This window comes from Enhydra lutris, unplaced genomic scaffold (genome assembly GCF_002288905.1).
Source record: "Enhydra lutris kenyoni isolate GAN:26980312 unplaced genomic scaffold, ASM228890v2 scaffoldscaffold34, whole genome shotgun sequence".
NCBI classification, from domain to species: domain Eukaryota; kingdom Metazoa; phylum Chordata; class Mammalia; order Carnivora; family Mustelidae; genus Enhydra; species Enhydra lutris.
Genome location: NW_019154118.1, coordinates 13,402,471 through 13,414,613, shown reverse-complemented (window position 1 = coordinate 13,414,613; position 12,143 = coordinate 13,402,471). Strand labels below are relative to the sequence as shown.

The 12,143-nt window shown below is 48.2% G+C and overlaps 1 protein-coding gene across 1 annotated transcript in view; it reads left to right on the top strand.

The window, feature by feature from the left end:
- LOC111153919 (tectorin alpha) overlaps positions 1 to 12,143 on the top strand; it is a 67,241-nt gene that overhangs the window by 19,779 nt on the left and 35,319 nt on the right. The window contains exons 7-10 of the mRNA XM_022513232.1: positions 509 to 1,079; positions 3,065 to 3,657; positions 4,984 to 5,557; positions 11,002 to 11,603. Of these exons, the coding sequence (XP_022368940.1) occupies positions 509 to 1,079; positions 3,065 to 3,657; positions 4,984 to 5,557; positions 11,002 to 11,603 (2,340 nt within the window). The remainder of the gene's footprint in view (positions 1 to 508; positions 1,080 to 3,064; positions 3,658 to 4,983; positions 5,558 to 11,001; positions 11,604 to 12,143) is intronic.

Here is a 12,143-nt window from a genome sequence, read left to right as displayed (position 1 = left end):
AATAACACCAGGGCAGCTTCCAAGCTACAGTGTGGGGACTGGTTTATGGTCCACACTTCAGCGGGGAGGAGGGGTCGGGCAGTGCTGTGGGCAGTGACACGGTCATGGGAAATATGGGACTTCAGCTGAGACTTCAAGGAATGAATTTAGAGGACAGGAAAGACAAGCTAAGTAGTCTTTCATGAAAAGTTTGGAAGCTAGCCCTAGAGCCAGCCAGGAAGGATTCACAGCCACCTGGTCCCCAGAGGAGTCTCGAGTGGTGATGGCCATGCATGTCTATCATGGCTCCAGTAGACTGTGCTCCGCTGGCCCATGCCACCCGGACTTTGAGGGCTCCCCCAGGCCTCGGCCTTCATGGAAGGCAAGCTTATGGGAACCCCAGGCAGTCTGGGGGGGGGGGTCGCTGTCTCTGGAGCACTGAGTTGCTTTGCCTCCCTTTCCCAACCTCAACTGGACCCCTTGCCCTGGCACCTGCTCACCTGCCTTTTACTGTTACTGTTGTTGGCAGGTTAATGACCTAGTGACTTCCTTGCCGGTCACCTTAGACTTGGGGGCGGTGAAAGTCTACCAGAGCGGCATGTCTACTGCCGTGGAAACGGATTTTGGGCTCTTAGTGACCTTTGACGGCCAGCACTACGCCTCCATTTCCATCCCAGGCTCCTATATAAACTCCACCTGCGGGCTCTGTGGGAACTACAATAAAAACCCGCTAGATGACTTCCTCCGCCCCGATGGCAGGCCGGCCATGTCCGTCCTGGATCTTGGAGAGAGCTGGCGGGTCTACCACGCCGACTGGAAGTGTGACTCGGGCTGCGTGGACAACTGCACCGTGTGTGATGCTGTCACCGAAGCACTCTTCTTTGGCCCCGACTACTGTGGCTTCCTCAACAAGACGGACGGCCCCCTGTGGGAGTGTGGCACCGTCGTGGACCCCACGGCCTTTGTGCACAGCTGTGTGTATGACCTGTGCAGCGTGAGGGACAATGGGACGCTCCTCTGTCAGGCCATCCAAGCCTACGCACTCGTGTGCCAAGCCCTTGGCATTCCAATCGGAGACTGGCGAGTCCAGACGGGGTGTGGTAAGCTGGTGTCCTGTCCAAAAGGAAGGCCGTGCTGGTGTAGGGGGCCAGGGAGAGGGTTTCTGGGCTCCATCAAAAATCTCCTCGTTAAGACCAACAGCCCAAGAGTGAGGGGGAGGTGAAAATAACCAGACACTAGGAAGAATGAACAAAGGGTCTTTACTTTCCCCACCTACCCACCCACCCACCCAATACCATAGCCAGGAAATGAGAAGCCAGTGATGAGCCTCATGGTCCGGGAACACGGATCACGTGGCAGGAAATGCGTGGGCACAGGAAGGCCCTGTCCTGGGATGGCTATCCCAGAGTTAGGCAAGATGGTGGGGTTTTCCGAGGTGGAGGCCGCGATCTTTGTGGCCATTGAGTAAACACAGATCCTGCTCTGAGTAATCCAAACCAGTCTTGGGGGAAACAACTCACCTCCCAAATGGAACCAACAGTACTTGTCCTGTGGCTCTTTCTTCTCTACTGTCAATCCCTCTAGGTTCTGTGTCTCTGGCTCCATAGCTTTCCTCCAACCCCCTGGTGCTGGTGGGGAAAGCGCTGTGGCTGGGGAGCATAGACCATCAGGAAAGAAAGCCCTTTATCTGAAATGCTAAGTGGTTAGGAGAAGCCCCAACAGTATGGGGAAATTCAGTTTCTTTTGAATTACCTTTCACATTAAGCATTTTGTACCATTTAGTTGTCTTGTTTTCTCCTTCTATCCCACTTAAACTCTCTTGTCCTGGTCGTATAAATTTTTAAACTAAACAAAGTAACAGTTTCTTGGAATTCTGTTTTTATATTTTTTGTTTTGTTTTGTTTTCCTGGCTCTTGCTTTTCTCCATAGGATTACCCAGAACATTATATCCATGCATTTTAGATTCCCATGCAGGTGAGAAGGTTTCAAAGTTTCTTTGAGTTTCAAGGCTAAAGGAAAATTTTTTTTCCTATCAGTGTCGGTTGGATTCACAAAATCGTCATGTATCAGATTCAGTCCTTAGAGAACTGATCAAACCAGGAAGAGACTGTTTTGTTGTTGCTCGGTTGTGTGATGCCTGGGACACCCAAATCCTGACTTGAATTGAGATTAAAGATGGTTTTTTTGATATAATATAAGACCCTTTTATAATCTAAGGGCATCCACATTGCCTAACTAAATCACCTGTAATAGCTATATTTTTCACCTGGTGGTACTATTTTCCTATCTTCTACATTCCCCACCCCTCCCCCATGTTAGTGGGATGAACGCTAGTTGATTCAGATGACTAGTGTACCAGTCCCCTGAGACCCTGACTCTTAGATTCAACCAGACTCAAACATTTGTGTAGACTCACATGTTCTTAAAATAAGAACCAGAGGCTTCCGAGGCAAGAAGGGCCTTGAGGAGGCACGTAGTTCCAACCCAGTCCCTGGAGGCACAGGCACACACATTCTTTTCAGATAACCAAGGTTCTGTCTTATTTTGAAGGTCCCAGAGTATTCTTTGGTCACTTAGGTATTTCGAGCGGCTCCCTGTTAGAAATTTCATGTTTTTCTAGTGCCTCCTTCCATGGTTACATGCTTTATTTGTCCTTCAAGTTAGATTTATTTCCTCCTAAGAATGCGCCATGCTGTATAAGATCAGTTCAACTTACATGCCCCTCCGTTGAAGATCTTAAAACATCTTGATGGTTGTAGATCATCTAATAGTAAATCAGTGTTGAACAATGCAACTAGTCTAGTTAGGATAGCAACTTGAAGTTTACTTCAGCCAAGATGATCAAATAAGAGTCGAGTTCACAGTTCAATCACTTTTCCCAGGGGTTATCACAAAGCAGTGGAACGTGTATCTACAGATACCACCTCAAGTCTCTTCCCTGACGAGTGGCCACTGGGCCCTCATTCTAGGAGCTAAATGGTCCAGAAGGAGTGCCCTTCCTGCAGGCCCCTGTGGGTGCTGGAGCACTGTGGTCAGCACCTAGGTACTCACCTGTTGTCGTGCTCTCTCCTCTCCCCCACGTCAGTGTCCACGGTGCAGTGCCCGAGCTTCAGCCACTACTCCGTGTGCACCAGCAGCTGCCCGGACACCTGCGCGGACCTGACGGCCTCCCAGAACTGCGCCGCGCCATGCACGGAGGGCTGTGAGTGTAACGAAGGCTTTGTGCTCAGCACCAGCCAGTGCGTCCCACTGCACAAGTGCGGCTGTGACTTTGATGGCCACTACTACACCATGGGGGAGTTCTTCTGGGCCACGGCCAACTGCACAGTGCAGTGCCTGTGCGAGGAGGGTGGGGACGTCTACTGCTTCAACAAGACCTGCCGGGGTGGGGAGGTGTGCGCTGTGGAGGATGGCTACCAGGGCTGCTTCCCCAAGCGCGAGACCGTGTGCCTACTCAGCCAGAACCAGGTACTGCACACCTTCGACGGCGCCTCCTATGCCTTCCCTGCCGAGTTCTCCTACACCCTCCTCAAGACCTGCCCCGAGCGGCCCGAGTATCTAGAAATAGACATCAATAAGAAGAAGCCCGACGCGGGGCCTGCTTGGCTGCGAGGACTTCGTATCCTGGTGGCCGACCAGGAGGTCAAGATAGGAGGAGTCGGGGCTTCGGAAGTCAAGGTAAGACTCCCAGTGCCCTAGTGGCTTTTGTGCTGAGTCTCCCCAAGTGAAGGAGCCACAGTCTTCTGGCGTGCCTTTCTGCCTGTGACCACGAGTGGATTCCGGGAAGGCAATGACTCCGAAGGGGCTATTTCCTAATGTTCAGCACCAAATCAGTGTCTCAGAGGGTGGAACTGAGTGAGGCTGGAATCTGGCAAATTAGGGATAGCTGTAGCAGGACTCACTTTCTCTGTAAAAGCCGATGCTGGCCAGATACTTACTATGTGCCAAGTACTATTCTAAGTAGTATCACACCTAGTCCCATGAGGGATATGTTTTCATCCTCATTTACATTTTACCTGTAAGACAACTGAGGCACAGAGAGGCTAAGTAACTTCCTCAGGAACACACAGCCATAAAGTGACAGTTGAGGCCAGGCAGGCTGGCTTCGTAGTCTGTGCTCTTTACCCTGTCCTATACTTACTCGCCTACATGTAGATGGGAACCCCTATGGGGTAATGCAGATGGTACGCACAGGGACACCTCCTGCCCCTCTGACCTGGTCTAAAATATTCACCATTAGGCATCCAGATCATTAGGAATCATCTTGTGCCACTATTTGTTTACACATGAAGCTCCCAAAGGGCTAAGTGGGGGATGGGGATCTCACAGCTAAGTGGTGGCAGAGCCGGCACGATGGGAGGTGGGTCTCCCCGCTCCCAGTCCTACATGTACTTCATACTATCATAGGAAGTCTAATTTAGAAAATAGAAGTCAACACAGTCCTGTGCCAGGAGATCAGAAAGCACACATCCACAGAATGAAGAGGCTGTTTTCATTCCCATCGACACACACAGATTAATTTATTGAAAGAATAGTAAACGGTAGATAGGTGGATGGGCAACTAGACAATTAGATAGAAACCACATGCCCCCAAGGGGCTGGGACACAGGGACAGTCAAATTGGAAGAGAAGGAAGGAGCCCGAAAGCTGGGGAAGGAAGGGTGCCCTCAGTGAAAAGTAGCTGTTAGGCAGAAGGAAGAAGCCGCATATATGACAAGACGACTTTTGCTCACATCTCACTTTTGTTTTGGGCTACCATATGGTCTTCTGTACATGCAAATAAACAGCAAGTGTGTTGAATCAGAGGCATCGAAAAAGAAAGAAACAGAGTTGCCCATGAAGAAACAGTTAGTGTATGTCTGCCTGGTTTCCATAGCCCGCCAGCTTCTTGACATTTCTCAAAGGGGGAGTCCCAGGGCAGAGCCATATCTTGATTTCATAGCCTAGGAAATTGTGGGTACTCTGTGTGCATCCAGAATTGATGATAGTGATTTGGTTTTTCAGCTGAACGGTCAGGAGGTAGAATTACCCTTTTTCCATCCTTCGGGGAAGCTGGAAATCTATAGAAACAAAAACAGCACGACGGTAGAGTCCAAGGGTGTTGTGACCGTCCAGTACTCAGACGTCGGTCTGCTGTACATCCGGCTTTCCACCATCTACTTCAATTGTACCGGCGGGCTGTGTGGCTTCTTTAACGCAAATGCCAGCGATGAGTTCTGTCTCCCCAGTGGCAAGTGCACAGACAACCTGGCGGTGTTCCTGGAAAGCTGGACAACCTTTGAGGAGATCTGCAATGGGGAGTGTGGGGACCTGCTGAAGGCTTGCAACAATGACTCGGAGCTGCTCAAATTTTATCGAAGCCGCTCCAGGTGTGGCATCATTAATGACCCCTCCAACAGCTCCTTCCTCGAGTGCCACGGGGTGGTCAATGTCACCGCCTACTACCGCACCTGCCTCTTCCGCCTGTGCCAGAGTGGGGGCAACGAGTCGGAACTCTGTGACTCTGTGGCGCGGTACGCAAGTGCTTGCAAGAACGCCGACGTGGAGGTGGGCCCCTGGCGGACCTATGACTTCTGCCGTAAGTCTAAGTTGGGGCTCCATGATGCAGTGGTGCGGGAGGCCACCTGGGAGGGGAGGGAGTTGAGCTCAAGGACAGTTGGAGGCTTGGGTATCCCTTCCTCATCTGGCATGTCCTTTGGAAGGCTCCTCACCCCAAACCAGACTGTTTCTCACCTTTATTTCTGTTTCTGATTACATGGTGTCTCTTCATTGTGGAAGGATTAGCCATCCTATTGACTCTGGGTTTTAGCTAGCTGGGATACACGTCATATCAAAGACTAGAAGCCTTTGTGATGGCTCCATCGGTGCCTCCTTTCTTGGCAAAGAACGGCTCCATTCTTTCAACAGAAGGTGATCAGTCAGAGTGCCTTTCACGGAGTAGAGATTAATGCTGCTCCCTAGGGCGAGCCTGACAATGGTTATGAAGAGAGTCCCACGTTGCTGTTTTTTCATTTTGTCCCCAGAGGATCTGACCCCTCTCAGCAGGCCCATGGCAGTGCTAGTAGTAATTAGAATAATTGCTGAGAAGCCCTGACATATAACACTTGTGGCAATGGGGAAGGCCAGGAGGAGGAGGGAGGTAGAAGGGCAGGAGGAGTGGCAGAGAAGGCAGGACCCATGCCCAGAGCAAGGACCACCCCACCTGGGCTTCAGCACCCATCCCTTTCCCACCAACAGCCCCAAACCCAAACCAAGGCCACCATTAGGATTCCATCCTCTACATCTGTTCATCTCTCTTCTACTATAATCTCCTTCTATGTTTGTTTATTTCTCAAAACTCTTTATTTTGAAATAATTGCAAAGTTATAGAAACGTTTCATATATCTGTATACCCATTACCCAAATTAACCCACAGTTAGCATTTTGTCCCATTTGCTTTACCATTTCTCTTGAGCTCTCTCTGTTTGAAAGTTAGTTACATACATCACACCCCTTTGCCCCTAAATATTTCAGTGTGTATTTCCTGAAAATAATGACACTCATTTACAGAACCATAGTATAGTTACTGACCTTAGGAAATTTAACACTGATAGAATCATTTAATATCCATATTTCAATTTTGCCAATTAACTCATGAAGTCCTTTATGGCGTTCCCCCTTCAATACAGATCTAGTCTAAGACCACGTGTTATCTTTAGAACTATCAAGGCTCTTTAGTCTCCTTTAGTCTGGAATAATTCCTTAGCTTTCTTTCTACTTATCATCATTTTTAAAGAATACAGCCTCCCACCTTCTAAAACAGAATGGCTCTCCATTTGGGCCTGATGTTTCCTTGTGATTAGGTTCTGCTGCGCCTCCCCTCTCAGACTCCCGAACGGGTGATGTCTGCTTTCCTCACGGTATCACGTCACATGAAGCACATGCTTTCTGTCCAGACTCTCAGTGGAGATGGGCACGCTGGTCCCCTGGTCAGGCATTATCCAATGTCTCCAGTCCGTGGTCACATTGTCTTTGTTCTCTTACCACGAATCAGCTACCAGTGGGGAGACACTTTAAGACCATGTAAGTATCTTGCAGAGAAAGTGTGAGAGGAGATGATAAAGCAAATGGGGCAAAATACTAACTGTAGGCTGATATCAAAATCCCCCACCTCTATTTAGTGCCCATTGATGATCTTTGCTTGTTTCAGTCTTTTCAGCATGATGATTACAAGCTGATGGCTTCTAGATCCAGCACTCTGTTCACTTATTTACCAAAGTGTAGATGTCATTCTACTATAAGTAAGAGGCTTCCCTCTTCTTCCATGTGTCTGCCTCTTATCCATCTCTTATTCATTCATCCATCCATCCATTTATCCATCCATCCATCCATCCATCCATCCATCCATCCATCCATCCATTCATTTATCCATCCTTCCAGTCATCCATCCAGCCATTTATCTACCCATCTATCCATCCATCCATCCATTCATTTATCTGTCCATCCCATCCATCCATCCATCCATCCATCCGTCAATCCATTTATCCATCCATCTATCCATCCATCCATGTATCCATCCATCCATCCATCCATCCACCCATCTATCCATCCATCCATCCATCCATCCATCCATCCATCCGTCCGTCCATCCATCCATCCATCCATCTACCTACCCATCTTCTCTCAATCATCTTTTTATTGAAGTATAATTAACATATGGTGTTATAGGAGTTTTAGGTGTACACTATGATTCAACAATTCTATATATTTCTCAGTTCTCATCACTATAAGTATATTTCTAATCCCCTTTATCTATTTCATCCCTCCTCTCATCCTCCTCTGGCAACCACCTGTTTGTTCTCTGTATTCTGGAGTTTGTTTTTTTTCTGTTTGTTTCTTTTTTCTTTTGTTTATTCGTCTGTTTTGTTTCTTAAATTCTAGGAGTGAAATTATATGGTATTTGTCTTTCTCTGACTGACTTATTTCTCTTAGCATAATACACTCTAGCTCCATCTCCATCATTGCAAATGGCAAGATTTCGTTCTTTCTTGATGGTTGAGTAATATTCTATTGTAGGTATATATATCACAACTTCTTTATCCACTCGGCTATGGAAGAACACATAACAACCTAAGTGTCAATCATCTATCTTATCAATATGGACACACACATTCCAATTTTTTCAATTATTTATATTTCAATTTACCTTCATTCATGACTTTGGTGTTAAAATTATTCCAGATTTGGCCTGTGGGAGCCCTTCAAGATGCTTTTGTCCTTTGGGCATGCCTTGGTCACTTTCTCACTTTCTGGTACAACAAGATGCTCCACATTTGTCCTGTAACCTCCCCTGCCCCAGACTAGAATCAGCCATTACTCCAAGAAGCCCTAATTTCCCCAGGTGGGGACTGTTCTTAGAAACCAAGATCTGAGTGAGAGTTATCTATTGCTATGGGGGTATTCTTGCTTTGCCACTAAACCCTTTCAACAGAAACATCTTAGAGCTAAGAACACACACACACACACACACACACACACACACACACACACACACACTACATACATACACATAGGCTTGTCTGTTTACATCTCTGGGTTCTGAGCTTTTGGAGCCCAAGAAGCATGTGAATGGTTTGGTGGTCGTCATCTCAGAGAAGGTGATGATATTCTTGGTGACCCTTAACCACAGCAGGGAGGGATGACTAGCAAGACACTGTGAATCCTAAAGCTGGAGTTCTGGGAGCATTCATATGACACCTACAGGGAGAGACACTCCAAGTTCTTTCCTGACCACCACATCTCTTGGGACCTTATAATACGTTCCCAAAACCTTCTTTTTTACTCTACCTGCACATCCTCTCTGGTCTTCTGGGCAGCTTATCTACTATGATCTCTGTCCCTCTCCTGGTCTCTGCTTTTTGGTTGCAGTTTGTTCACGGTACAGGGTTACTGAGCCTGCCCCTACCAAATCCATTTTGTTGCCCTGTCAGGTCCACTGCCCTTTCAGACTATGAACTCTGCCCTGTAGACCATGTTTCTGGATTGCTTTTGTCGTGCACAGAGCACACTTTGGTGCCATAGTCGGTGTGAAGTGTGGTGGAATGGAGATGATTCCCTCTTTTCCTGGGTGTGATGGCTGCCCAGAATAGCTTCTTACCACCCCTCCTCTGCAGAGCTGGAGGAAGTTCTTTTTGGTGCCTTTTTTAGAGAGAGAGACATGGGGACAAAAGCAGCCAAGGGTCTCACAGGACCAGAGTATACATGTTTGATTAAGGAAGACTTGGGTCCTAAGGGGTTAATCTGGTCAGAGTCTTGCAGGCTGGGGATTGGGCTGAGTAACAGCTGCAAATCAGGAACACAATCCTCTCTGGGCCCAGCTAGGGACAACCACCACTTCTGTGTTTTGAACCAGCCCTCCTATTGGCAGAGCCAGGCTGCCCAATTAAATAATTTCACAGAGGCATTTCAGAGGCTAGAGGAAGTTTTATTACTTCACGTCTGTATGTTCCAGACTTTCAGAAAAATTCAGACAACACAATAAGTCATCAAGTGAGAGCCATTTAAATAAGTCATGTTATTTGCTATCACCGTAAACCTGCAGTCAATGTTATAACATTCATAATTTAGAGACACATGTGAAAATCCCTCTATACGGACATATTTAATCAGTGCTGAACTAGCCTTCAACTCCAAAGCCGTATGGTATTGTAGTCAATGGGAGTAGAGATAGTCCTTTAGCCCAGAGGAAAAAAGATTGGCTCTCAGAACCTAGTGCAGAACTAGGTTCTGTTGAGTTGGTACTTGTGGGCAGAGCTATTACTGCCATGCAATTTATTTCTCTGTAGTGTCCTCTCTGTCCTTGGATTGTAAAGCATTATTAAGGAGTGAGAGTATGCATAAAAGCTAAAGAAAGTTCTAAAGAATTGGTACCTATTGTCCCAGGGGATGGTGGGGACCTTCGCAGATCTTTGGACTATGCAGACTTCTAGGTAGATTTCTTTCTGGCTCCTGGATTCATCCATGCCCTGCCCAGGGCAAATTTTGGCAGGCTGAAATAATAAAAAGAAATGGGAAGACAACCCTGAAATCCATGGTGAGCAGCGTGTGCTGTTAGCATAATATATGCTGTCCTTTGTAACCCAGAGACTTGATCTATCAAGGAAGGCTTCCCGGCCAAAGTGCAATATGCAATGAACCTTGACAGAAGTGTAGATTTGGCTTTGTGAGGTCCGTCCAGACTGGGGAGAGAATGTGAGCAGAGAAGGTGGGAGGGACCAGGGGCAGAAGGCAGTGAGGAGGTAGAAAAGGCCCGAGGGCACCAGGAGTGGTGACAGGAGAGACAAAGAGAAAGCCAATTTGTAGACTAAAAATGCCTTCATAAAGTATATCCTAATAGAAGGAAGTGTGAATAGGGAAAGGTTTTCTATTTATTGAGCTTCTACTATGGACCTCATATATTAGGTCATTAATCCCCAGAATGACTGTGCTAGATAATTATCATCTTTATTTAATAAAAGAAGAAACCGAACTCAGAGACGATATCCATCTCTCTGGACCCAAAGCACTAGTTCTTTCCAGGACATTCTCCCTCCCGAGTCCTCAAGTCAGGGGACTTAGTGTTGGGACATCCAGATTCGAATCTCTCTGGTACTTACAGGCTGGATTAAGTCATTGGACTTGAGTTTCTCATCTGTAAGACAGAGATGAGAAGACTTTGCTTACCTCCCAGGCTGTTGAGTAAAGTTACACCAAACTGTCTACAATGACACCTGGGATGTAGTAGGTGCTCACTAAGGCTCATAGTCTTGGACTCTTCTCCACAGAGAGCTAAGTGCCCCAGGAACACATGAGCACCTGAAGGGTTCACTGAGCCTCTGAGCTCCCCAAATGAGGATGACAGTAGTGCTAAGCCCACCGCATTCCCATGCAGCAGGAACACATACACACCACACATACACACCACAAGCAGCTAGTGAGTGCATACACACTCTCTCTTCACCCCTGTCCCTTGCTCAAGCCTGTCTTCTCCTTGGCCACCCTCAGCTCTGGAATGCCCGGAGAACAGCCATTTCGAGGAGTGTATGACGTGCATGGAGACCTGTGAGACGCTGGTCCTGGGCCCCATCTGTGTGGACAGCTGCTCTGAGGGCTGTCAGTGTGACGAGGGCTACGCCCTGCAAGGCAGCCAGTGTGTCACCCGCAGCGAGTGCGGCTGCAACTTTGAGGGCCACCAGCTTGCCACCAATGAGACCTTCTGGGTGGACGTGGACTGCCAGATCTTCTGCTATTGCAACGGCACAGACAACAGTGTCCACTGTGAGAACATCCCGTGCAAAGGGGATGAGTACTGCATGGAGGAGGGAGGCCTCTACTACTGTCAGCCTCGCACTGACGCCTCCTGCATCGTCTCAGGCTACGGCCACTACCTGACCTTTGATGGCTACCCCTTTGACTTCCAGACCAGCTGCCCCCTTGTCCTCTGCACCACAGGAAGCAGGCCAAGTTCAGACACTTTCCCCAAGTTTGTTGTCACAGCCAAGAATGAGGACCGCGACCCATCTCTGGCCTTGTGGGTCAAGCAGGTGGATGTGACCGTGTTTGGCTACAGCATTGTGATTCACAGGGCCTACAAGCACACGGTGCTGGTGAGTAGTCAAGGCCAGACAGCAGGAAAGGAGCTGGGATGTGAGCGTGGGGGTTCGGGGTCAGCAGGCCAGGCTCCAGCTGAATCGGGCTAGCCTAGAATCCATGGAAAAGCACAGGCTATTAGAGCAGAGAGGGGTCCTAGAGATTTTCTATTGCTTTATCTTATAGATAAGGACACTGAGCCTCAGAGAGAAAAATATTCTGCTCAAAGCACCGAGTTAGGAACAGAAATTGTATCCCTCCTAATGTAGCAGAGCATGTTGGAGAGAGCATAGACCTAGCTTCGAATCCCAGCTGGGCTACTGCTCTGTGTCCTCGGGCAGTCACTCCATCTGTAAGAGAACACGTGCCTAGCAGGGCTTAGACGTCTGTCAGTGGTACTGCTGCCGCATCCATCTCCTTCCCTTTATGGAGCCCAGGATGAGAGTCCCCTGCTCTGGCCTCCTTCCCACCTCCTCCTGTCTCCCTGTTGGCCCCCATGAGATCCTGGAGTTTAGGAGTCTTGCACACATCTGGAGCCTTCAGCGGCCTCCTACAAT